General features: G+C 40.7%; 1 protein-coding gene across 1 annotated transcript in view; it reads right to left on the bottom strand.

Moving 5' to 3' along the window:
• Positions 1-1490: 1490 nt before the first annotated feature.
• The window catches only part of DGKQ (diacylglycerol kinase theta), an 88061-nt gene continuing 63390 nt past the window's right edge, over positions 1491-26161 (bottom strand). Inside the window, exons 16-23 of the mRNA XM_064735252.1 lie at positions 21152-21303; positions 19627-19775; positions 18863-19044; positions 17302-17402; positions 12981-13127; positions 11703-11814; positions 10140-10292; positions 1491-9069 (exon numbers count right to left, since the gene is read on the bottom strand). Of these exons, the coding sequence (XP_064591322.1) occupies positions 8899-9069; positions 10140-10292; positions 11703-11814; positions 12981-13127; positions 17302-17402; positions 18863-19044; positions 19627-19775; positions 21152-21303 (1167 nt within the window). The 3' untranslated portion in view covers positions 1491-8898. The remainder of the gene's footprint in view (positions 9070-10139; positions 10293-11702; positions 11815-12980; positions 13128-17301; positions 17403-18862; positions 19045-19626; positions 19776-21151; positions 21304-26161) is intronic.

Here is a 26161-nt window from a genome sequence, read left to right as displayed (position 1 = left end):
TACGTAGGCACCTGCACAGGCAGTGCTCTGGCTGCATGGATTTGTTTTCAAGATGGTGATGCCACCACCACTGCATGCTCCAGCATTTGGTTATTCAGCCCCGGCACGAGGGATCACAGGTGCTACAGTTGTTCACAACAAGGAAGCATCTTTTATAGGGCTCAGAGCTGTCATCTGATTATCAATCTGATGTCCAAAATTATTCCATTAGCCCTTAAACCTAATTTCCTTGTGACTCTAAACCTTAGTAAACCTTATTTACTTAAAAGGTTTTTTGTTTTTTTTTAAGCTGTGCCTCAAAGAGTATTATCTAACTGGTGGATAAATCCACATGGAAGTTAAACTGGGATTTATCATGGTCCAACCCATCTGTCCCATTCTCAGACAGCAGTTCTCCTTGATGAGAAAGTGGTATAGCCAGATTGCAAGGCACAACCCTGTATGGGCAGGAAGGGACTGCTGGTAGCTGTCTATTCCTCTTGCAGTTCTCTCAGCCCAGAGGAGGGCAGGGGTAAGAATAATTTCAGGTTTGGATGTTTTGTGGTTTGTTCTTTTCTTTTCTCTGCATGAAGGTCAGTGTTTTGTTTGTTTCCACTCTTTTCCCAGAACTGTAGCCCCAAACTGAGGTTTTTCCATGTATGGATTTAAATGTAATTGTAGCTGCTTCAGAGCTCGTTGATTTGCAGTCCAGAAAGGAACATAAAGGTTTTTCCAGAGGTGTTGGGACATAACCAAGGCCGCCTCAGTTCTGCAGTCAGATGTTGAACAGAGCAGGGAGAACCAATTGCTCATTGCCAGAGGCAAGGTTACTGGACCAGGAACACCTCAAGTGGACGTGTCCAGCTGAGTGACCCCCCCCACCATCCTGAGCCATGAAAGGCAGACCCTAACCCCTGAGGAGGGGTGAGCTGTCCACCCACAGTGGGGCAGTTTCCACCTGGGCCTGGCTCACTGGACAGCCCTTCCACTTGCCCCAGCTGAGTCCCTCCAAGCCAAAGTCCATGAGGTCTGACCCTTGAGTTGTGCAGGCCAGGTCCACCACTGTTCACCTGAACCAAGCACAAGGCTATGTGTGGGCCTGTTACCCACAGCCTGAAAACCAGGTCATGTGTTTCTAGAGAAGGGCAAACAGAACAAGGAATTGCATGAAAATACCTTGGAAAATCTGGATCATTATTAAAGAAGTCTCTGTGTGTTAAAGTAAACTGGTACTATCGCAGAAAGCCTTTACCAATTACAGTGCTAACCACAGAAATAAGGGTTCTAGAGGTGCTTGAACGTTGCTGGGATCAAACTTAGATGTCGTCTCACAAATGAAAACGTTTGAAATCACACTGTTAGAACACAGCCATCCTTTCACAGGGCATGACCCAATCTCAAACAGTAAGGCTACAAAATTCCTAAAAGCAGTGCCCAGCTGAGATAAAGTATGTTTGTTTCTGCAGAAGTGTATTCTGCTATTTTTAAAGCATAACTACTCCACAAGCATCCAGGGTAGAAGAGATGTATTTGTTCACAGCAAATTCTAGTTACAGATCTCTGGAGTTTGTAAATAACACTTAGAATACAATATTTCATATTGGTGCAAAATGTACAGTCAAACACAAAACATGTATTGCAAAATATACACAGAATTATTCTAAGAACAGAACCCAAGGATGAACAGATGTTTAAATATAAGAGAAAAGTCCATATTTTATAAATTATTTTTTTTAAAAAAATCTATTAGTACATTAGATATGTTTTTTGTAGACAAGTTACCACAATATAGTGATGTGTCTCATTTCCAAGGCAGACACTGAGAAACAAGTTACATCATTAAAAGCTAGTTTTTGAGATCAATCCACAAGTAAATGTGTGATAACACATTACAGGTTTGAGGCACAGTGTGGAAACTGTTTTCAACCACTTTAATGCTTATACTTAGGCTGCTTTTTTTTTTCTGAGAATTAGGCAGATGCACAAAGAATAAGCACTAGACAATAACTTGTCAGCTTACATTAGTTTATTGGGTCAGGATTATTTATAACTGATGTATTAGAACATTCACAAGAAATGCTATGAGACACCTTAAGAGTATCTTGATAATAAAACAGCATTCATACAACTGTGTAAATTGGATGATTTAAATAACCAGAAGTGAAAAACAGTTATTTAAGCAATAGTTAAGTTATAGTTGAGAAGAATTAAGATGTCATCAGTCATTTTAAACTAGGAAAGATGCTGAAATCTATAGTGAATTACAAACTCTAATGCTGTGCATTCAAAGCAGAGATGCTGTCTTCCAATATTCAGAACTTGTAGCTTTAAGACACTGATTGCTGCTAGCTACACCATTGCTAACTAAACTATCACAAGGATAACTTGCTTTGGGCATGTTTGGAATGCTAGAGTTATACAGCTATTGCTATGCTACAGATCCCCAAATTTTGCTTTAAAATAGCAGTGAAGGCTTTATAAGCACCCAAAAATTACACAATAAATACTCAGTAATACTTCAAGCACCTCTTGCTATCGAGTTTGGCAAGATAAGCAGCACTAAGAAATGGATGCCATGGTGAGACAAGGTATTAGCAGTTTGACTTGGGCACTCTTGATTTGTGCCTGCCTGCCTTCAGAAAGCAAAAGAGCTTGTGTGGCACACTCTGTGGTGGTGAGAGAGAGTAAGTGCCAGGCAGTCACCAGACTTACAACCTTTCTGCAGTCAAGCACAAGGGCAGGCTCTCTGCTCTTCAACCTGCAGTGATCTGTGTGGGGAGAAGCTCTGCCTTGTATGGCTGATGTTTAAATGGGGAGTTGCTGCCAGAGGTGTCATAGGGCACATGCACAATATAAATGAAGCCATATCTTCTGAAATCAGGTTGTCCCCAAAATAACACACTTGACCAGTGCAGAGTGACATGCTAAATGGGTATGCTGCCAGGAGAGCTCAGAGGGATAACTACACCAGTAACACTGCCCTATTAAAAATACTTTGCTTTGGGATAGATTTTAATATCTACAAACATTTATTTCAAGACTTCAACTTCTTCAGCACTGATCTGCTATAAAACCTTCTCATAAATTATCTTCACAAAAAATAAAGTCACTCTTTCAGAAAACATGTTCAGTATAATACACTTGTATCAGTACAAAATCTGTCCTGTGAGTCCATGGCAGAGAAGCCATAACCCACACTGAAATCTCTCCAAAGCAACATAACCAGGACTCTACTCTAACCAGAAGGCAACTATTCCATTAATTACCATGGTAAGCAGAAACAGCGCTTTCCAAACACACAGAGTGCAACGTTTCAGTGGACATGTATGGGTTTACAATCAATAGTCTCTGTCCTGTAAACATTGAAACTGCCACTCTAACTGCAGGTTAAGGTTAATAATTTGCATTCATTTCACTGCACTCCACACATACAATGCCTAAACTGCTAAAAAAGAAACCACAACAAAACAAAAATATTAAATAGCAAAAGGAATGAAGGCTTTGGGCTGGATGTCTCCTGAAACTAAGTGTCAAATCAGTAAGTGTTGACATTATAAATAAAACTTGAACATTATTTTAAGCATTATAGAAGCAGTCTAGTAAAACCTAAAACTTAGAATAGCAGCAAATTTGCTCAAAAACGTACACAAACGTTCAGTCAGTCAGCTATAAATACATTCTGCAATGTGAGAAGCCATCTCTATCCCCAAGCAGGCTTTCAAGGAGAACACAGTGTTAGACATGGATGGGGATCAGGAACACTGCAGCTGGAGAAACTCCTAAACAATTGTATTCTACAAACTTGTTCTCATTGTTATCTGAAAGTGCATCTTTTATCTGTAGAATCATCCCCATATTTACAAAAAAAGTACAAACATTGCAATTTTGCCACACTCTAAGCCTATCTAACCTGTATTTTCTGTTAAGTGCAAAAGGTATAATGAAGTTATACATATTCTGACGCATATAAAATCGAAGCCTGAAAATGAGGCAGTGTTGTCACCGGTGAATCCAAGGCAATTCAGTAGTTGCCAAATCTTTGCTGCGCAGCTGTTAAACGGCTAAAGTAGAAGCTGAATTAGAAATAAAGAATAGTCTAAGCCAAACTGACAGAGCAGCCTTCAGAGCAGGAACTCCATTCCCCCACTCTCCACACACATTCACCAGCACATGCTCATACCTTCATTACCAGTTTTGGTACACAACTAGGTCCAAAGGGCAGGAGGGTAGCCTGGCAGAAACAGGAAGATGTACAGTCACTTTGAAGGTGGTAAGGAAGACTTATGGGGTGCAGACTGAAAAAGTATCTACTGCCAGTGCAAAAGTCTAATGAGCCCCCAGTACTGGTGCTGCAATATGGACTGGAGACTGTGCAAGACAGAGCATACCTACAGTCAGTACATTATTAAATACATATGCAACAAATCTGTTGTGTCTTCAACATAAGCCCTTTTAAAGTGCCACAACAGGTCCTCTTACCTTCTCCTCCCACAAAAAGAGGTTTCATTTGATAATGACATTTATATGACAACAGACTGCTACAGAATCATGTGCATGCATAAATGCTGAGCAATTTGAAACAGCTGACATTCAGATCAAGTACAATATTTGCTTCTAAAGACACTAAATCAATACAATATTTGTAAGAGGGTAACCATGAGGATTAACAACAATTGTCTATAACAGTTCATTTAGTTTTGTTCTTTAGGTAAGTCTTGCAGTGACAGCTTTCTCCTAGTTCTTAAAATGCTACAATAGCCATTGCCACTGGTTTTAGACACACAGATACTTGACTAAATCTAGAAAGAGCAAGCAGAGCTCAAACTGCATAAATGCAGAAACTGTACTCTAAACATGGTTGTGCTTTCACTATATTGCCATCATGTCGTGTTGGAAAGTACAAGTCCTGCCTCATATCCAAAACCGGTGAAAGGAAGATCCAGAAGTGAGTGCTATCAGAATGCTGTAACAGGGCAAAAGCTGTATAATTAGGCACTGTGGAAGGAAATACAGTAAGGCGTAGTCTTAAATGGTGTGTGCACATGTATGTACACACAGGTATGTACACACATGTATAAAGAAAAGGTTTTTGGCAAAATAACCCTTTCATCTAAAACTCAATGCAGTGAAAACACCAGCAATTTAAACTGTACAAATCAAGGGTAAAAGCCATGGGGGGAAAAAGCAGCAAATTATCTCAAGTAGCACCTGTATCTTAGGGATGAGCTTTTGAATTTTAGTTCTACTAATTCAAGGCAGAGGTAATGTGTTTATCCATCAAAATAGATTTTAACCTGCTGACCACCTGCACTAGTCTGCAACATTGTGGTATCTGAAAGGAACCAGGGTTTTTAGGACCCTCCTCTCCCCAGTGCTGGCAATGCCTAAGCAGGACACTAGTAAAAGGTCAGGAGAGTGTACCTCAGCAGGAGAGATGCTAATTGTGCTGTTTGTGCCTGCCATGGTTTATAGGCAAGGTAAAAAGGCAGTGGAGAGAGGATGAAGGAGTGTACTCCGGATAGCAAAGAGCCTGCATCTCTTCACTGTCCACAGTTACAGCTCCTGGTCCTGTGTCCCTGATATTATTTAACACCTGTCTCGACAGAACTGAGCCTCTTCCACTACACTTTTGTTGCTGCATTATTTGAAGTACTTGGCCATGTGACCACTAGGCTCTCTCAGAATACTACTTCTCAGTGTGGAGAATCGTCTATCTGCCCATTGTCACATAAATTATACTGCATTGTTACCTTCAGTGGAAAGGCTATATGTCTAAATGTTTCATATTAACTGTGAAGAGTTTACCCCCTCCCTTCATGCAGGCCTTGCACACCATGGAAGAAAATACTAGGCCTTCTCAGACACCATATGCAATGAAAATATGAGAAAAAAATACACACACACATACACATATTCTTGATATAATGGCCTTTACAGAACCTGAACTAGAACACCTTAATGGAGGGGTTAATGAGTGAGTTTCTCCTTTTAAAAGCTTTACAGGAAGTTTCCTGTCTCAACTGAATCTGTTTTGCCATCAAAACACATTAAGCATCATTTTTGATGCACAGAGGCCTTACATACTAAGTGTTTTTCTTAAGTTATGTTTTCATTCCAGTGTGGCACTCATCTACTCAAATACATGGCAGTTGGTTTCTCGGAAAAAAAGAAAAGGGAACAAAACTCAAAGCCTTCTTGTCCTCTACCAGGACGCCCTCTGGAAGCTAAGAAGAGATCACACTCATACTTCAGAGTCACCTTGCTACCATGATGCTATCCCAAAACAGGCTTTTACAGAGTTCCAGGGATGGGAAATCGTCACAAGGAATATGCCACAGAAAGGGGCCCTCTGATTAAAATATTGTGACCTGTGAGTTTCATGTTATTTCAGATAACAGATACAGAGCAAAAGGAGAGACAGGCAGGTGCTAAACAAGCCAAGAACTTGAACACTGTCAGATACATGATGCAGGATTATATATGCCTGGAAAAACAGTAAGACAGCCTTATTTACTTGGGCTGCAGAAGACAGTCAGTACCAGAAATCTTAAAATTTATGCCCGTTTTCTGTAACAAAAAGCCCAGCTTCCATTACTGACTCAGCAGCGGGAAAGTAGACCATGCATTCTTTCTGCTGTCCCAAGGACACCAAGCAGTTTCTCACTCTTTCGGGACAATTATGAAGCAGCAGCCTGTTCCAGATGTCCTCTCCAATTTGTGAGCTTCATTCAGACAGTGCACATCCTGAAATACAATACTTGGTCCTCCCTACTTGTAATGCTGGTACCAGGATGCCAGAAGAGGTCCAGCTGACCCCTCATGCCCAGGTTCTAAAGAAGACAACCCTGTGTTTAATGATCAGGAAGACAAGGCTTTTAGCTCTGTACTATACAAACAATTTCCTTCATAGTGTGAGTCCAGTTTTCATGTTGAATGAAAGCAAAGTTTTAGTCCACATTGTGGGACCTGAAGAACATCCCCAAATATAAATTAAGAATTTAAACAATTAAGAAAAGGTTTCACTCAAAATAGAAGTCATTCCTCCAACTGCATCTCTACCAGAAAACTGAGAAGGAATCCCTAGATTGAAAGGAGAAGCTGCAGGCATCTGCCATTTTTCCATAGCTGTTTTGTCTCTGTTTCTAGCTTTAGCTGCACCATTCTGTTGCTGTAGATGACATTCACACCCTCGTTGCAGCATGACCAGAAAGTAGAAAGCACGTGTAGTGGTCAGCTGTTGCTGAAGCTGTCACACTGCTAGGAGTACAGACTCATCAACGAGACCCAGCAAGAACTGCATCAGCATGTAACTGGCTCCATCACAAAACAGCTTTTGTGTAGTTCAAAGTTACACTTAAGTCCCCCAAAGCAGCTAGAGATGTTTTCCTAGACACACTGGCAAGAGGTATGCTCTAAAGGCTAACACTCAAGCGATGAATTCATGTCACCCACAGCTGAAATAGTTATTACTGTGCAACAGAGGACAAGGAAGCCCACCATATGGCTAAGCAGGCTCTAGCCAACACGGCTTAAGCAGCTCCAAGCAGCAGATGCATAGAAGTGGCAAAATCTTGCAGGCCTCACCCCCTGCCCACAAGTGGCTCACAGAGCCCCTTATGTATGATGTTGACCAACAGTGAAAGGTTCAGTTCCTGGGGAACCACAGTGAGATGAGACAGCAGAGATGTGAGTGAAGGACAACAAGACTATAGCCATGGTGTATGGCAGGTGTGTGGCTGCTCCAGCACAAAGCTGTAAAAGTACTGGATCGCCACAGCTTCAGCAGATGGGTAAACACAGAGAGGTGGTCTTGGCCTCACAGGAACTGATGAAGAAAGAGCCTCTGAAGAGCACACACTCATCCAAGTGAGAAAAGACAGTCCCTGTGTCCCTGGGCCCACACCTAGTAACACCCACAAAGACTTGAGAAGCCTAGCGAGCTAAGTGAATTTTCATGATGATTCTCACATTCCCAGTTATTTGAAGCCTAGATGCTAAGGCTCCTCAGTAAAGCTATACTGCACATCAGTTCAGCTCTAACATATGACTGTGCTAATTTACTTAATTGAACACTTAGTGGTACTTCTTTTAACCTAATTAATAACGATTCTTGAGCTTGCTGTTATATAACAGTCCAAATTCATGAAAATGAAACAACACAAGTAAAGTCAAGACAGAAGAGTCTGCTGTCAAAGTTAATGGTTTCAGTGATAAAAAAGAATTGGTATAACATACTATTGCCTTGGGTATTCTTGTACCTTTTTATTTTGAGAGTTGTAGCTGATGAAATTCAAATGCCTTTTAAAACTGGCTTTGGCTGAATAATGAGAAACTAAGCTACAATTGAAAAGTTGCTCTACAGGCTGTTCCCCCTTCATTCATGCTGTCCAAATACTGTTGAAGTAAATGCTCTGAAATATTTTGACTCAACTGTTCTAGTACTTTCTCTCTTCCCAGTGCACTGGGATCCTTTTACAGAAATAACCTCTCCTGTGTTTTGTATTTTTCTCTTTACACTTCTACTGTTTCAGCTGTGCTATTTGGACTGATCTAAGGAGCCCTCAGCAGCTCATGCTTTTGCCTTTTTTTGGTTAGGATGCTACTGTGAGCATTAATTTAAAGGAACACATTTTCAGTTATAGAACAATTTAAAAAATTATCTATGGAATGATTTTCTTTAAGAATGAACTGGGAGGAGGGAAGGATTTTTTTGTGAAGGCAAATGCAGAAATCTCAGCATCTTGGAATCTCTGTTTGGCTGGGAAACAGCTTACAGAAAAGCAACCTCAAGTAAACATTTCAGATGAGACAAGTGGTACATAATAGTTATTTGTGATAATGAGGTACTATCTTTGAAAGACAAAGAAGAACCCAGTACTATCAAAATGTAATGAAAGGCACACTCATAGGCAACACTCTTCACGACTTGTCTGCACTCTGTTTTCCTGGGCCAGGGTGGTGTCTACCATAGGCATGAACACAGGTCTCCCCTTTGCGTCCTCCTTCAGAGACTGATGTGCTATCCACCTTCATCTCTTTCAGGCTTCCAGTTTTTTTCTGCTTCTGCTTGGATTTTTTCAACATATGGACCTAAAATTGAAAAATTTAAAGGAAGTTATTAAAATATCTGTAGTCATCAATTAGCTGATCTAAGGCAACGAACTAAAAACCAAGTAAAAAGCTGAAAAACATATAAATACACAACTATCTGGTGCATCTATCCTTGTAAAGCTATAGGATTTACTGTTTTTTTTACATAAACATATGCACATTATATATATGTATGTGTGTGCATATATATTCCTGTACACACATATGTATATATACCCATATATAGAGATAACTAATCAGTAACCTGGTAGAAGAAGAAAAAATGTTTCTCATCTCACTTTCCATTACCCTTCCATTTCATCTCATGAAAAGAACAAAGTTTTAACGTATTCTGAAACTTTGAGGTATGACCCTCTCTTTCACTTCTCCTCAGCAAGGCAATGGTTCTGGTACCCCTCCCAGAATAGCTACACATCCTTTGAGCTTGCCTACAGCAGCATATGTCTTTGAGTTGAAGAGGCATCCCTAAGGTAGCAAGCAAATGTGAGACTGGTGTGTACCACAGTCACCTACTGCAAAATGTTTATTTCACAATTTCAAAGTCAATAGAGAAGTCAAATTCTTAGGGAGCTGATGCTGTCTTTTATGTACACATTGAGATATTCAAGAAAAAACCAGACACTGCTTACCCAAGGTTTTTTCACAGGCCTTGTTCCTCTCTTATTAATTTTTCTCCTTTGCTACTGCTGTCTGACAGACCTTCCCTTCTCCAGCAGACTGATTCCTACCTCGCACACTGCACTACTACCATGGCCTTTATAACTGCCCTGCTTCAAGAAAAGCAACACTGCCTGCAGATCTCAATACAGAGGAAAAATTGGATCACTAGGCCAAAGCTCAGGGACTATTTTTTTAAACATGAGCATCATCTAAGCCACTGGAGAGAGCCTTCAAACTGTGCTCTTTAGAAATTGTCATGTCAGTTACCACACAGTGCTAAGCAGCTCCTTTAGGGTTCAGCATGAGAACACAGACAAGCAAGATAATATGGTAACATCCAGTGCAGGAGGAACAAAGTCAAATGGCTAAGAGAAACCCACACCCAGTACCTTTGGTCCTGCAGCAGAAATTATAATCTGGCCAGGGGCCTGAATCCAGGGCTCTCCATCAACTTGAACTGGAATTGGCTTTAGAAGCGTTACACGGAAATATGAGCCTTGAGCTATGCGGATTCCTGATCGAAAACCACCTTGGACTTGACCCTGTTAGGGAGTAAAAGCCAGGATATCAATCACCCCAAGTAACAAGAAGCACAAATACTAGCTGCAATTTAACTGGGTGGATATTATTTTATTCTCACCTGACATTTAAAGTTTCAGCTAAAAAACTGCTTAGGCAAAACTAGGATACCTTTACTGCCCCAGCATTAATTATTTCAGCTAGTCCAGGAAGGAGAACTCCCCTGCAGGCTGCAGGAGGCAAAACAAGTCCCAAAGCAAAGCTGTTTGTATACAAAGGTTGGCCAAGGAGCATACACTCACAAAGGTCTTGTTTGCTTTGGCTTCCCCCTCCATAACACAGTGAATACTTCTAAAAACACCTAATTATACACACAGACTCTGGCACATGTGAAATTCCAAAGTCTAAAAGCAGTTTATTAATCAGAGAGAGCTCTTCCAAACTCAACTCCAAATGTGGGAGTAAAAACCTTAATATCACAAATCCAAAGCACAGGTTTGTTAACATTTATACTCCAAAGCTGCTTCTACTTTCACAAAAGATTTAAGGATCTCTACCAAAATAACTCTTTAGTGTATTTTAGAAGATCTAAATTACAAAATAAAGCTGACCAACACTAAAGATTGAGCTCCACAATAATTAAGCACCCACGTTTCCATTTTTGGCAGTTTTATGGATTAGTTAACTCTAGTTACCTGACCACATATACTTTTTCAGCAGCAGATTTCTTTAAACAGTGGTAAGACATGAAGACAAAAATAACCTACCATCCCACAGGAGTGCATTACTAATAGCAAATCATTGTAAAAATATGTAATTCATGAAAGAATTAAAAAAGAATTCCATAAGTTGAGTCATAATATTCTTTGCAGGAACAGCATACCACCTGCCTGATGTAGCATTCAAATCAAGAGCATCAAGTATCATATTCTCAGTGACAGGTGTTGGAAAGCCTGTGGCAGATAATTATAAAACAACCTGTCTTGATGGAATCTCCACTGTGATTGTGATGAGGTACAACAAGACTTTTCGCAAATACACTAGGTGAAGGGTGCATGTTTTTGTAATATTAGAATAAAATCTTGTTTTCATCCCATGAACCATTCCATTTGGACACCATGATACCTGTTATGAGAAAGCCAGTGCATTCCATAACACAGACATATATTTGTATTTTATATACACACATATATTGCAGAATAGATATAGATATATGCACATACGTATGTTTCTCTACTTGGTTCAAAGTCTAGTTAAGTCATGAAGCATAAAAATCCCCATGGATTTTTAACAAGTTCTCAATTCCTACTACTTGTTCTTACCCAACCTTAAGAAAGAGGCATAACTGCACTTTCAATGCGCTGCTTGTCACAGAAATGAGCCTGTCCCATAAAATGCATGTTTCTCCTGAGCTGACTGGGATGCCAACTCACCATGTGCACGACGCCAGTCACACCAACCACCTCCAGCAGGCCGTCATCGATGCGAGGCTTCTCAAAGCGGTTGTCACTTTCAGAGCCCCAGAGGTCGGCCCCAGAGCCCCAGCTGTGTGGAGAGCACACCTGTGACCACCTGTGCTCTGCCCCAGGCACGCTCCCTGGTGCCCTGCTAAAGGTGGCTGGTTTCATAGCCTTCAAAAGCTACACACTCTGCTCCCCCACCAGCTGGAGGGAGCAGTTTTCCTGCATTGTAAAAGCAGGGGTCCTTTTTCTAAAATCTGGAAGAATTTTTATCAGACCTTTTAGTAGTAAAAGAAGCGAAGTAAATAGTTTCAGCTGGAAAGCAAAGGTGTAAATAGGAAGAAGGTAACTCTGTAGAGTTTTAGATTGCTGGGAAATACAGGTTACAGCTAAACTAAACCTTAATTTTCAAGACTAAAGAACTTAACATAGCTCTTAATGGTCTTGACAACATTCACAGAAGTTATTGAAGAGAAACTAAAGCTAAAACAATTATCAAGATTTCATTCTTGTACCTGGCCAAAAGCACCTGTAGTTAGGCAGATATTCATGCACTTCAGTCCTCTGAAATGCTTCTGACAATTTAAACCATCTGTTTTTTGTGCAGTACTGACCCTTCCCACTCAAATCACTTGCTTATTGTTTAGGCATATGAACTATTCATCACTTAATTGAGATCTTTTCTTCTCCACAGCTCTCATGTGCAATGTATATTTGTGTACATGTAAAAAGGAGTATTTGAATAAAACATTTTCAGACTGAAATGCAAAGAGATGCAGGTTGTTTAAGACAAGGCAGTACTTGAAAAAATAATAGTATGGCAGGATTAATTACCTGCTGGTTTTGTGCAAATAAAAAACCTACCTCGATCAACATCACATCTAAGGAAGCCAGATCTCCTGTGGAATTACACAACAGTTACTCTAGCTCCCTGCAGGTGTCAAGGAAGCACTCACAGACCTGTAAAGGTATCTGAACTGTGGTCTTCCGTGGCTGCCCAGCTAGCATCGCACACTTCATGTATATTGACCAGCTGCCTGTAGGACCTGGGCAGTGTCTTACAGTGAAATCCTGGCCTTCACTGCAGGAACTGCTTAGGTACCCAGTCCCCAGCATGTCAGAAAGTGTGTGCAGGCTGATGGCCATTGATCCTGTTACCTAGCCCTTTGGGATTTGATGCTCAAATACCGAGCAGCAACTCTATACACACAGTCCTGCATGCTCACAAAGGATCCTTCCTCTTCTTTTTACCTGGGTATATTAATAAAGATGAGTCCTTCTATACTTGGTAACTCCACCTCGTGCTGGTCCACTTGCAGCTTTATGTCCTTGTGCAGGTTTCTAGTGTGGCTTATCTTCTGCAGCCCAACTTTCACATAAACTCCCTTGTTGTGAAACCTAGGAGCAGACAAGGACCTTGTAACTAAAAGGTAAGGCCAAGCATAGCACTCTTTCCTGTACGTATACCACTATTGTCCTCTAGCAGGTATATTTAAAGAGTTTTTCAATTAAAACCCATTTCTAATTCTTCTAGCTTTACTGCATAAAAACAAAGTATAAACCATGAACTGCTACTTTACATACCTTTACTTAAGGGATGATTCTGCTGTTGAGGCATGTGCAGATTGTGAAATTTTATTACAGAAAAACGGTCCCTTCTTGAAGCATTGCCTGAATACAATGCCTCTTTGAAATGTAAACTCCTGGGCTGGAAGATTACATTTTTGATTAAGACTTAGAGGTCATCATGACCAATTTTAAATTGTTTTCTCAAGCAATACTACAATACTTACGGCAAAAAACACATTTGAAAATCTTTGCTTTACACATTCCTACTTCATTTGAAATATACTTAGCTTCAGAAACTTAAAACAGGTTTAGTAATCTCAGCTTGTGACAGAGGTCTAACATCTCTAATTTTAGAATAAAAAAGATGAGGAAGATTTTTATGGCATCCCTAGAAATGGCAAAATATTTAAAGAATAACATAAACAAAAGATAGTCAAACACACAGACTATTTTCTTCTATAATGGAAACCTTTGGATACATGGCCTTCAGGGCAACCTTTATATAAAAAGCATAAATTTCCATTATTTTACCCTTCTAGTAAATGGTTGTTGTTGGAATCCATCTGTGCAAAATCTCTCCAGCATTACATTTAAATACCGTAGACATTAAAGTGGGGAAGACAGCCAATGCAGGTTACAGCCAAATCTTCAGACAGAGACTTACTTTTCAGTTATCTTAAATTATTACATTGTGAATGATTAGTCCTATGTCCTAACAGTTTAAAATAGCACCAAATTAAAGGTACTTCAGGTAACACCATTTAACATACACTTCTGCTCCATGCAAGATGTCTATGCTAAGACAGCTTTTGTCTAATTTGGATACAACTGAAAAATGCTGGAATATCAGTAGGAAAAACAACACTTGCAATATCCCCAAGAACTATTAATTTCTCTTGCATGAAGAAGGAAGCCTTCAGAAACTGAAAGAATACTTCACAATGCCCTAACTGCAGAACAGTTGCATATCTCTGTAAAATAAGTACAAAGTTGCATTAAATTGCGCAAAATATTCTCCCAAACCTTGCATTTAGGAAACTGCTTGCCATGGCAATCTCCTGCCATTTTGGATGGTACAAGTAAGATGTGATCTCTTCTGTAGTATGCAATCCTAAAGACTGCTCCAGGATCCCCTGGGAGTGACTTGGATGAAGACCAGATGCCTCCTCAGCAAGTTCACTGACAACACAAAGCTGGGAGAACTGGTTGATACCCCAGAGAGCTCTGTAGCCATTCGGAGAGACCTTGACAGGCTGGAGAGATGGGCAGAGAGAAACAATCTGAAATTCAACAAAAAGCAAAGGGAGAGTCCTGCATCTAGGAGAAATAATCCCATGAACCAGCATGGGCTGGGGGCAATCTGCTGGAGGGCAGCTCTGAGGAGAAGGACCTGGGTGTCCTGGTCCATGTGTCCTGTCCATGTCCTGAACCACAAGCCGTCCATGTCCAAGAGGCCAACTGGACTCTGGGTGCAGTAGGAAGAGCATAACCTGCAGGTCGAAGGAGGTGATCCTACCCCTCTGCTCAGCCCTGGTGAGGTACATCTTCAGTCTGTGTCCCGTTTTGGGCTCCTCAGTACAAGAGAGACATGGAGCTCCTGGATTGTGTCCAGTGAAGGGCAACAAAGATTATTAAGGGACTGGAGCATCTCTTTAACCAGGAAAGGCTGAGGGAGTTGGGCCTGCTCAGCGTCAAGAAGAGAGGGAACCTTATCAATGTCTGTAAGTCTCTGAAGGGACAGCATCAAGAAGACAGAGCCAGGCAACAAGCAAAGGCAAGAGGCAATGAGCAGAAACTGATGCACAGTTCAACCTGAACATGAGGAACAATTTCTTTACTTTTCTTTGCAATTTCTAACTGAGCACTGGAACAGATTGTCCAGAGAAGGTGTGGAGTCTCCCTCACTGGAGATATTCAAGAAGCATCTGGAATACAATTCTGTGCCAAGTGCTCTGGGATGACCCTGCTTGAGCAGGGAGATTGGAGAAGATGACCACTGTAATCTCTTCCAACCTGACCCACTCTGTGATTCCGTGAATGAAGGCAGATGCCCTGTCATTAAATTTTACACTGTGAAGAAAACTTATATAGTTTGGCATTCACCAATGCAAAGACCATCACTGTCACAACAGACACTATTTTTATCTGCCCCGCAATGCAAGATCAGTGTTGAATTCCTGCAGGGGTGTTACCACTACACTTTGAGCTGCTAGCTAAAGGTAAGGAGTCTAGAGCATAAAAAGAGACTCTTCTGAGTGAGGCCAGAGAGCACACAGCTTTTGGGACATCAGTTTAAGGTCTTGCTTCAGAAGAGCACTCAATCCTGTAGTTCTTCCAAGGACTACCTGCAATTTCTGTTGCCACAACCCAAACCTTCCTGTTCTGCACTCAAAGAGTAGCGAGTTTGCCTGCCAGCAGCTGTGGCATTTTGCATTAAATAGATACCATTTTTAGTGAATTTACTAGAAATATTAAAAAAAAAATCTAATATTACTGACAAGAGTGTGCACTTGCTTATGATGTGAAAGCATAAATTCAACTATTTTAGCAGTCATTTTTACAGTCAGTCAAAGGTAAATATCATGTGTCAGCACTGTTAGCATGCACAAGCTTTTGGCGTCTGCAAAAATGTACCTCAATTCCTTATTTCACGTTTCCTTTACAGAAGTATATAGTCCTTTAGATTTGGGGAAAAAAATTAGTTCTCTTCTTTCCCACAAGTTCTTCAAGTCACTCTGCAAGAATGATACCAAGCCATTGTCCACTGCACTATGGATGCTGCACACTGGGAAATTACTGAGATGAAGACAAGGATGAAAAGCACACAGGGCAATAGCAATCAAAGTACATCCCTTAAATGCAGTGGCAATAAGAAGAGGATGCATATTTTGAAATGCTGCAGCTTTGCAAATGTGGAGTAGTATATTTTGAAGAAAGAATGAACATAACTTGTACATTATATTAACTGCACAAGTCCACCTAGGAAAGTTTCTCCTACTAGAATGGACACCGCTGCACACAAACTTATTACCTGACTTTACTATCTGAGATGCTTTCAGTCAAGTGTTGAAAATGCAAACCAGTGGCTCATAGCAACTTATGTACCAGGAGCCACCTATATTTACATCAACAACTGTATTAGTCAGTTTTTAAGAAGAGCACCATGAGCAATGCCTGTAATGACAGGTAGAACACTACAAGACAGGTTGGTTTACATATCATTGCACTCATAACTGGTCAGAGAATATTTTTAATAGTTGCAGTTTGAACACTGCATAGTTGTAACCGGCTGTTGTAACTCTGACAACCAAGAGACAATTTAGAAGGCATTTAATCACAAACACAGAGGAAAGCAAACAAAACCAGTTTCTATAAGGAATTACTGATTAATTACCCAGACATGATTTCTTTTGCTCATCAATTTCAGCAATTATGGGAAGGAGAAAAAGTCCCATTACTGGTTGATGTGCATGCCAGAGAGGAGGAAGGTCTCGTCAATGCATTTTTAATAACATTCTCACTTGATATATAGAGAGTTTTTTATGCTTACATGCAGGTGCTGCAACAGCACTAGGCAAAACAAAAAAGGTACAGTAGAAGTTCTGAACACTTCTGAACAGTGCTTATTGCTCATGTAGCAGCACTGCCTTCACTCTTGCTACAGGCTTTGAGCAAGAGATATTTCCACTATCTCAAAACTTCACTAAACTCAACAATGCAGTTATTGGCAACTAAAAATACTGAATAACAATGACATGGCTTCCAAAAACTGCTTTGTTGCTCTCTCAGTAGAGGAAAAAAACCCCAAACCATACCCAAACCAACAAAACAAAGGAACTTTGTGTCTATGAGTTCCTGGCTAGCTTAATTCCTCCTTGTCCCAGCTATGCCACAAGCAATATTAGTGGATACCTGTAGCATTTCAGATTATCATTTGCAGTGTAAATTTGAAGTAATGCAATACCACAAAATTGACCTTCATACCTAGTTTCCCCAGGATTACCTGCTATTAAATTTCCCTGGTTCCTCTTCTCTAGCGTGATGAAAGTCCAAGCTCAACTCTGCATCAATGCCAAGACCACAGTAATTGTTCATCTGTACAATCTGACCAAAAGGAAAAAAAAGAGCTATCATTTCCTGCTTACATTTATAAATGAAAAGTGAAGACGTTCCAAAGTTTTTCAACAAAAGCAAGCTTTGCAGATGATTCTTCCAAGTCACTTGCATCTTGACAGATTCTGGAAAACATTTTCCAGAAACACTGCACTAAAAATAAAGCTGCATGAACAACTGTTGACATGCTTAGTCATTATTTCCAAAGTATCAGAAACTTCAAAATTTAATATTTTAATTAAAAGTAACAGGCATAATAAGGCAGAAATAAAAGCAAATGCAGAAATAAAACCAACTCAACCTCTCACAGCAATTCTATGCAATAACTCCACAAGCTGCTGAACACTAATGCCACTATTATTTTTGGCATCAGCCATGGATTTATATTACATCATTGGGAAGACAATCTTACTTACTTTGGAAGGTAACCAGCTTACACCAGATGAATGAACAACTTGACTTCATCTACTCAGCTGTGCTTTAATTAGCTCCCTATATGCCAACCTCAAGTTTCTACAGATTTTGACCATTTCTCCCATTAAATCTTTCTCTGCATGCCAGTTCATTCCACAACTCTTTTATCGTAGGCCTTACTCTCCCATCCTTCCCTTTTAAAAAGCAGATGGGGAAAAAAGCCCCTGTCTCCACTAAGTGAAAAATAGCTGGAATCTGAGCATCTTAAATCCTCCAACTGACTCATAATGCCTAGGATTTTCCAGTGAACAGACTAAAATCTTGGACAATTGCTACCATTGTTACGATTTCCTGCCTTTTTTTTTTTTGCAAGCCCCTTGTCCATTTCTTTCTTTCATCTGAAAAGAGACAGAACCAGGATTCACATAGAGCTCCAAAATCACCATTTACAGTCAACAGTTTTATTTTCTTAAACTGAAACAAGTTCATATGAACCAAGTGACAGTAACTTTCACTCAAAACAAAAAAAAAGCAAATAACAGATGGCACATATACAGACACACAATAGCAGTAAGATGATGGAAGGATTTACTTCCTGTATATGCTAGCAACTCCTAGTAATTTCTTAAACTGTGAAAGAGAAGATGAGAGTGACTCTTGCAGAAGGGAATGTTTTTTGGTTGACACTCCAGTTTTACAAGTGTTTTGGCATTTCTTCCCAAGCCTTTTCTTGTTTGAGAAATAATTTTTTTCCAGCTGAAGCATATAGGAATGCCATCGCCTTGTGAATCTTTTAATTAATCCTCTATCAGATGCTTTTTGCTAAACAGTGACAAAAGATGCTCTGCTCAAGTAGCCCTGCCAGAACCAAAACACTAGGTCCAGACGTGTGCTGTATTCATTAAGAAACAGTCCAGTAAGACCCAAGCACAAAGACTAGTGAGCAGTAAAAATTCAACTATACTAATTCCCATCCTCTGTGATTTTCACTAGAGCAACAGTTCCTAAGAATCACACCCAAACAGCACCCAGCTCACCTTGGGAGGCTCAGGTTCCGCAATGCCATTTTCTGCTCCTTCAGCTGGCTCTTCTGCATCCAAAAGGATAGTCCAGCGATCCATAAGAACATCATCTGCCTCATCCACAGAAACCAAAATGGAGTATGGGTCCTCTCCACTGTAGCCAGCTCCCCAGCGCAAGACTCTCCCCAAGTCATTACCTGGGCAACAGTGAAGAACACCAAAAGGTGACTGTGTTTCACAATCAGTGCATCAGCCCAGTCTTACAAATCACACTGCACTAAGGTGCTCCAATTAAGTCACACAACTCATTCATTTGGAAGGAAAAGTTAACTAGCACCAAAAAAAAAAAATAGAATCTAAGCTGTGTTGTGTTGCACATGTGCTTACCACTGCATACAGACACACTGGAGCTTTTCCACAAAAAGTGGTAGGAAAAAAAACCTGTTGTGGAGTTGAGACACTAGGGAGCAAGAGAGTTTGTTGTCTACAGCAATGACTTATGCACCTGTGGTTGTCAGGAGTAGGATATTTTGCCCTCCCAACTTCTGCCCACTTGCCCACACACATATCAGCACTCCTGCTGCTTGTTTCTCCTGATGCTGTTTTTCTGAAAGCATGACTGTCATTTCGTTGAAAAGCTGATACCATGGTTTACTTTCCAGCACCAGCCAGAACTCAATCTCATGGCATCTCAGCTGCAAAACCGAGTCCTGTGTCAGACTGATAAAGACAAAACCTTCCAGAGGGCTTCTGCGCTCTGTTCTTGCTGTGATTCTCACCTGTTCCTAAAGGCAGGATGGCAACTGAGGGCTCTGAGCACACCAGCTTGTGCCTGATCTCCTCGAGGGCACCAAGGACCCAGCCAACGGTGCCGTCCCCTCCGCACACCAGCACTCGGAAGGAGGGCACTTTGGAGAACGTGTGAAACCTCCATTGTGAAGCAAAGCACAGGGGAAAAGAAAAGTTACAATGGAATACAGGAAATGCAAAGTCCCAATATGCTATTTAAAATAATACAGTATTACTGGATTTCTGCCTATGCCCCTTTACCATCAGTTTCTGGATCAAATTCAGCAAAATGAATTGAAAAATATGAAGTTGTAGATAAAGATGATTTTAAAAAGAGTGAAAAACCATATTCCTCTAAAATTCTTCACAGACAGAACTAAATGGTTAATCACTTACTTTTTCAAGGGCACAGAGACCTAAGTAGTCTTAATTTCAATGTGAACATCTGTAACTCTCTAAATCCTAGAGGAGATGTTGATTATGGGTGGTGTTTTTGTACTTAGTCATAGGTATCACAGTACATTTTCTTCTTAATAGTACTGTTTTCCTGATGATGCTTACCTTTTGTGGCTTTTCATCCTACATACCAACATATCTTGGAAAAGAATTGTTATTTCCCATTGCACAAGAAGCAATGAACAAATGGGAGCATTTTGCCATAAAGCAACAGAAAGATTCCAAAGCCAAAACAAAATGAACTGGTTACTGAAGTTGCAGCTTGAAGTGCATTAAAAAGAAAACAGAATTATACAGCTCTGACAGAAAAATTAGTTTGTGTATCTTGTTTATCTTGTCTCCTACATAAACTGCATTTTTCCCACAAAGCTTTTGTTCTGAAGATCTTGTCATGACAAGTTTTTTGTTAAATAGTAGTGAAGGAATGAGCAATAGGCTACAGCTTTCAGTTTTATGAAGCTGTTACAAAGTGGGGTTCATTAAATCAAGTCATCAGTTCCTGTCTTCCTACAAGCACATTATGTTCTGTTCCTTGTAGAAATGTTGCAGCTGTGATCAGGCAAACCCTGTTAATTCTGCAACTGTGGCCAAGTTTCAAGAGTCAAAATAGAAAATTTTATTATACTTTCCTAGTAGTTCCCATGAAACATCAGAAGAAATAAAAGCAAAAATCCACCCTTATCAGGAAATGTTACATTTCTCTTTCCATCTCCATTCAATTATAAAATCTATTTATTTTCAATAATTATTAAATATGTGCTACTGTAAATTGCATATGACTTTTCCAGGGCCAGACTGTGCTAGATTTGACAGAAGCATATACATCAGGAACTACTCTATTCTCTTTTCTTTAGATAATCCTAAAGTTTAAATATGTTCTCACAGTAAGAGCAGTCAGAAGGAAATGATCCACTGCCCTGATCTTCAGGCACAGAACAGAAGAAATTTAGATCTTCAAAATAAGTGAATGAACCTTTTAAAAAATAACAGAACAATGTAAATTAAAAAAAAACAAAAACAAAACCCAACAACAACAAAAAACCCCCCAGGATGACTTACCCAGGCAGTGGGCCTCCATTGGTAAGTTCAAAGACTTGATGTGGGTTCAACAACTTTCTAAAACTGTACAGCAGATCCCGACCTTTTAGACCACCACTTTTTGGATTCACAAATACAAGAAGAGGGCAGCAATTCTGTGGTATCTTGGAAGCCTGAAAGAAGACAAGAAAAAGGATAAGTTAATGCCACGAAAAGGCAGGAGAATCACACTGCGTCTCAGAAATATTACCTGATGCTTCCTTGATGTTTCCTTGATGCCTACTAAGAAATCCAGATTCTATAAATGAAAAGATTCAAGGTCCAGCCAATGGACAGGTTAGCTGCTGATCTTACTTCCCTAGGAATTTAAGGCTCCTTAACCGGTTCCAAGTACACATTTGAGCCCAACATTAGAAATAAACGCATTTTAAGTAGCCCTTCCTATGCATTTTCAGTAAACAGCCTGGCCAAAGAACTGTGAGGGATAAGAGTTCTGTACAATTAAAACAGTTTCCTTGAAAAGCAAGAACTTCTCCCCAAACCAACTGAAAAATCTGTCTTTAGTTTTGTGGTTGACTTAGAATGCATGTCAATTTACAAGGACAAAGCATTTAAAAATGAAGATGTTTGGGACAGACGGTGGTGTACTTCTGCCTATGAAATTAGAAGCTGAAAGCTTTTAAAAATATGTAAGCTAAGCTTTTCCATCATGAGGATTTACTCAGGGGTGCCAGTATCTTATGACTTACTGAAGCTGCTGCTGAAAGGACCATCAAAGCCTCCAGAAACTGCAAAGGAAGCCACTGGACATGGCAGAGGTGTGATTTCCTGGGGCACTGCATGGACTGCATAGCAATATCTGCAGCCTCACTGGAGGTCAAAATTTCCAGTCAACAGATGCACCTTGGGACTAGAGCTCTCCCAGCCTGTCCACCCATAAATAGTTCTGTAAAATGATTTCTAACTAGTTCTAGAAAGATTAGAAATCACCAGCACACCTTTCATCCATCCTGCCACCAGCTGGGGTGCAGGTACATGGCAGCAAAGTCCACTGGACATTTCAACAACTGCACCTCTAAACAGAAACGTCTGCCATGGTCCCTAAGTTGTGGTAATTGTTATTTACAAATTGGACAGCATTCAGGGAACAGCAATTTGTCACGCAGCTGACCGGATGGATTCAGGGAACAGAACAACAGTGCTAAATATAAGTCAATTTAGACAAGAATGATTCAGGGGTCGGTGAGGCAGCAGCATGACTGCAGTGTGCAAGCATGTGGAGAGATACCAACAGCTACAGACGGGAGGAGGCGGCACCCAGAAAGCCTTTCAGCTGCTGCCTGTGAGCAACCACCAGAGACCATGATCTGAGGCGAACAACAGAGAAATCAGGTCAAATTTATATTTGTAGGGATGAAAAATGGAGTCCGACATTGAGACACCCCACACCTGTGACTTGATTTAGGCACTTTACAAACAAACGATTGTTTGGGTCTACACAGTACTTGGGAGATTTCTTCTAATTTTCTGTTCTTAGAAGAGCTGGGTGCTAATCCTCTACAAGTCACACCCTGCCAGATGTGTCAAGATGCTGACAAACATATAAAAATCCTTCTCCTCTAACACTGTCTGCATGAGAAATGTGCTCTGTCATCCAGTGTGACTCGTCTCTTGATAAAGAGAAAACACATTGAGAAGAGGAACACTAAGCAGGTATAAAAGCTGGTGAAGCAGGCACACACTGATCCCTTCTTTACTCATCCTTCAGATTCTACAAGACATTCAGTTTTTTCAAACTTTATCTGTTTTCTTGAAAAACAAATGAGCCAAACAAGGGCTGTTTTGGGGGACAAACAGCCAAAAGAACCTCATGCTTTATTTTACTGGAAAGGTTCCACTGCAGACAAAAGAAGTAGGTTGATGATAAAGAGGCTGAAAGCTGTACACACAGCTCTCTCCAAAGGGACCACCTTCATGCTAGACTGACAACTGAAGTCAAAACACCTTTGGCCTCTACATTCAGGCCTTATTGGAAAGGGGGAAACAATTACTCAAAGCATGCCCAACGCATAATAAGGGTAATATATTCATTTCTGTTAAGCACATGGAAAGGATATTTGTAGGCAGCAAAGGAAGTCTATGGAACATAATGCATGCCACTGTCACAAAAGGTATTAAGTGAACAGCTCAAAGATCCATGCATCCCAAAGAGACAAGTGGATTTTGTCCCCTTGCGCCATTCAAGCATTTTAATGGAAGAGTAAGCAGAGATCTGGTGTTTTCAGAAGCAAAGGCCATCACAAGAACTGACTCTGTCAGTTCCTGTACCACCATCTGCCACATCCCACTTAGAATTGTCTTTTGATAATCACAGAATCATCAAGCTTGGAAGACAACTTTAGGATCATCAAGTCCACCTTCCCACCCAGTACTGCCATTATAACACCTAAACCACTCAACCACATCACCATCAGATCCAAGTGCCTCTTAAACACCAGCAGGAATGGTGACCTTCCTAGGCAACCTATTCCAATGCCTTACCACCCTGACAGTGATAATTTTTTTCCCCCTAATATCTAACCTGAATCTCCTGTATCTCAGAGGCCATTTCCTCTTGTCCTCTCACTGCAGGCCCAGCAGGAGAGACTGACTCCCAGCTCACTGCACCCTCCCTTCAGGGAGTTTTAGAGAGCAATGGGGTCAGCCCTGAGCCTCCTCTTCTGGACACTAAACAATCCCAGCTCCCTCAGCTAGTTCTCATAAGACATGTTTTCTGGTCCTTTCATGAGCCTTGTTCCCTTCTCTGGACACACACCAGCATATCAACGTCCTTTTAGAAGTGAGGGCCCCAGAACTGGACGCAGCACACAAGGTGTGGCCTCACTAGGGGCTGGGTACAGAGGGACAGTCACTGCCCTGGTCCTGCTGGCCACACTATTGCTGATGCAGGCCAGGATGCCAAAAAGGCCACCTGGGCACACTCCTGACTCATGTTCAGCCCGATGTTGACCAGCATCCCCAGCATCCCCTTTTATGCTGGGATGCTTTCCAGCCACTGTGCCCAGCCTGTGGTGCTGTATGGGGTTAAATCCCATGAGTAACAGAAGGCAGAGCACTCTGAAAGGAAACAGCATCTCCCATGGGGTAACAGAGCACATTGTTCCTTTCCAGCACTCCTTGTCCAGCTTTCACTCTACCCTACCCTCTCTCCTGTCCACTTCCCATTTCTTCCTCTTCAGAGCTTTTTAAATACATAAATTTTTCTCCAGCCATGTCAATTTTCTGAACAAAACTAGCAACCTGAAATCTCAGGCTTGGTATAATGCCTGGAAACTTGTGAAGTTTAAAAAAAGGGGACTAACAGTGTAATAAAGAAAGAAACCACGAAGTTCTGCAGCTTGAAGTGACAAAAACTTTTTCAAAGAAGAGCAAAGAAACCAGCCCAGTTCTGGAGACTAACCAATACCTTACTTGAATGTAAGAACATTTGATTATCTTCTCTTCTTCAGGAAATCAGTTTCTAAAATTACTGGTTTGGGACATTTAGAAGTGACATGCTGAACACATGTTTTATATTACTTGCTTTTAGAGGCACGTTCTAATGCACTGGGTTTAAAACCAAGTAACTGAAATAATTCAAAGGCAACATAAGGGAATCACAACTATTTCTGAAACATGGTACACTCTAAGGCATTCAAAAGCACAGCTCTGTTTTGTAAAGTTGTCTAAGATCTTACCCAAGTAACACAAATTCTTGCAAATATGTATTTACTGTAAATTGCCAACTATATTTCTTATCAAGTGTCAATACTATACCTAAAAACCCCCAAACCAGTTAAATATACACCCTGAATGCTACTAAGATTCACAAGCAGCTACAGAAAATGCCTGGAGCTAATAAAAAATCTGTATGTAGTGTAAAGTTAATAGTCTTACTACAAACCCACCTTTGTTAAGGTAACTTCCAATGTGAATTCTTAACTAAACCCATTTAGATGCAGCCATCCAGAATAAGAAGATGATTTCAAGAAAGTGCTTGTCCTTACAGTGAACTTGCTTCCCATCACAACTCTTCATTAAGCGTAAAGGAGTAAGAAACATTGCTAAATCCCCAGATAACGGCCAGCTTTTAAGAAAACAATTATTTTTTGTAAGAATTAAAAACTCTTAACAGTTTGTACAGTAGTGCAGGGTGCTGTGCCTTCTCAGGAGCATGCTCTTTGTTACAATCACAGACAGCCACAAGGGTAGCACTTTAATGCTGCTAAATTTTTAAAAGTTCTTTAATAAAGCCCCACTGGGGACAGAGGAGTGAGTTTGTTACTGGGCAGAAGAGAGTATGTGAGTCACAGCCCGAGGACACCCTTCCCCCTTTAGCCCTGGCTTCAGTGCAGTGCTTGAGGAGTGAAATCTGCAGAACGGTTTTGTGTTGGCTGGCATTCAGGAAGGAATTTATTGCTCCTTTCTTACAGACAGCTGAAGGAGGCTGCATGACTTAGACACACTGACAATCACTGTGAATTGCTTAATTTGTCAGGAGTAGCACAACACAGCTTTAAACTGGGGCAAGATGTTTATTATCCATGCTAATCCCCTTCCCATTGACTGTACTGTGTAATCACATCTCACAACAAAGCAGAACAAGGCGTTCTGTGCCACCAGCCCTACCAGTGTGACAACCACAGCACGTCTTCCTGGGCAGTGGGCTGTCTCCAGGAACTGCAGATATCTCTGACAAGTAGAATTCAACATTAGCAAATGCCTGCCAGCAGCATCTTCCATGTGCAAGGACTCACAATGCCTCAAGCACAAGTTCTCTCCACCCTGGCCAGAAAGGACCCACTATCTGATGAGAAATTATGTGCAAGGTGTCACAACACTACTGGAGCAACAGCTGGGTCAACCCATAAGGCTTTTCTTTATTTTTTTGGCATATAGCAGAAATGGAAGAATCACAGAATCATAAAAGTTGGAAAAAGACCTGTAACATCATCAATTCCAACCTTTGACCGAATACCACTTGTTGACTAG

This window comes from Zonotrichia leucophrys, chromosome Z, assembly GCF_028769735.1.
Source record: "Zonotrichia leucophrys gambelii isolate GWCS_2022_RI chromosome Z, RI_Zleu_2.0, whole genome shotgun sequence".
In the NCBI taxonomy this organism is placed as follows: domain Eukaryota; kingdom Metazoa; phylum Chordata; class Aves; order Passeriformes; family Passerellidae; genus Zonotrichia; species Zonotrichia leucophrys.
The sequence above is the reverse complement of the archived record's forward strand: the minus strand, read 5'-3'. Positions and strand labels throughout refer to the sequence as shown.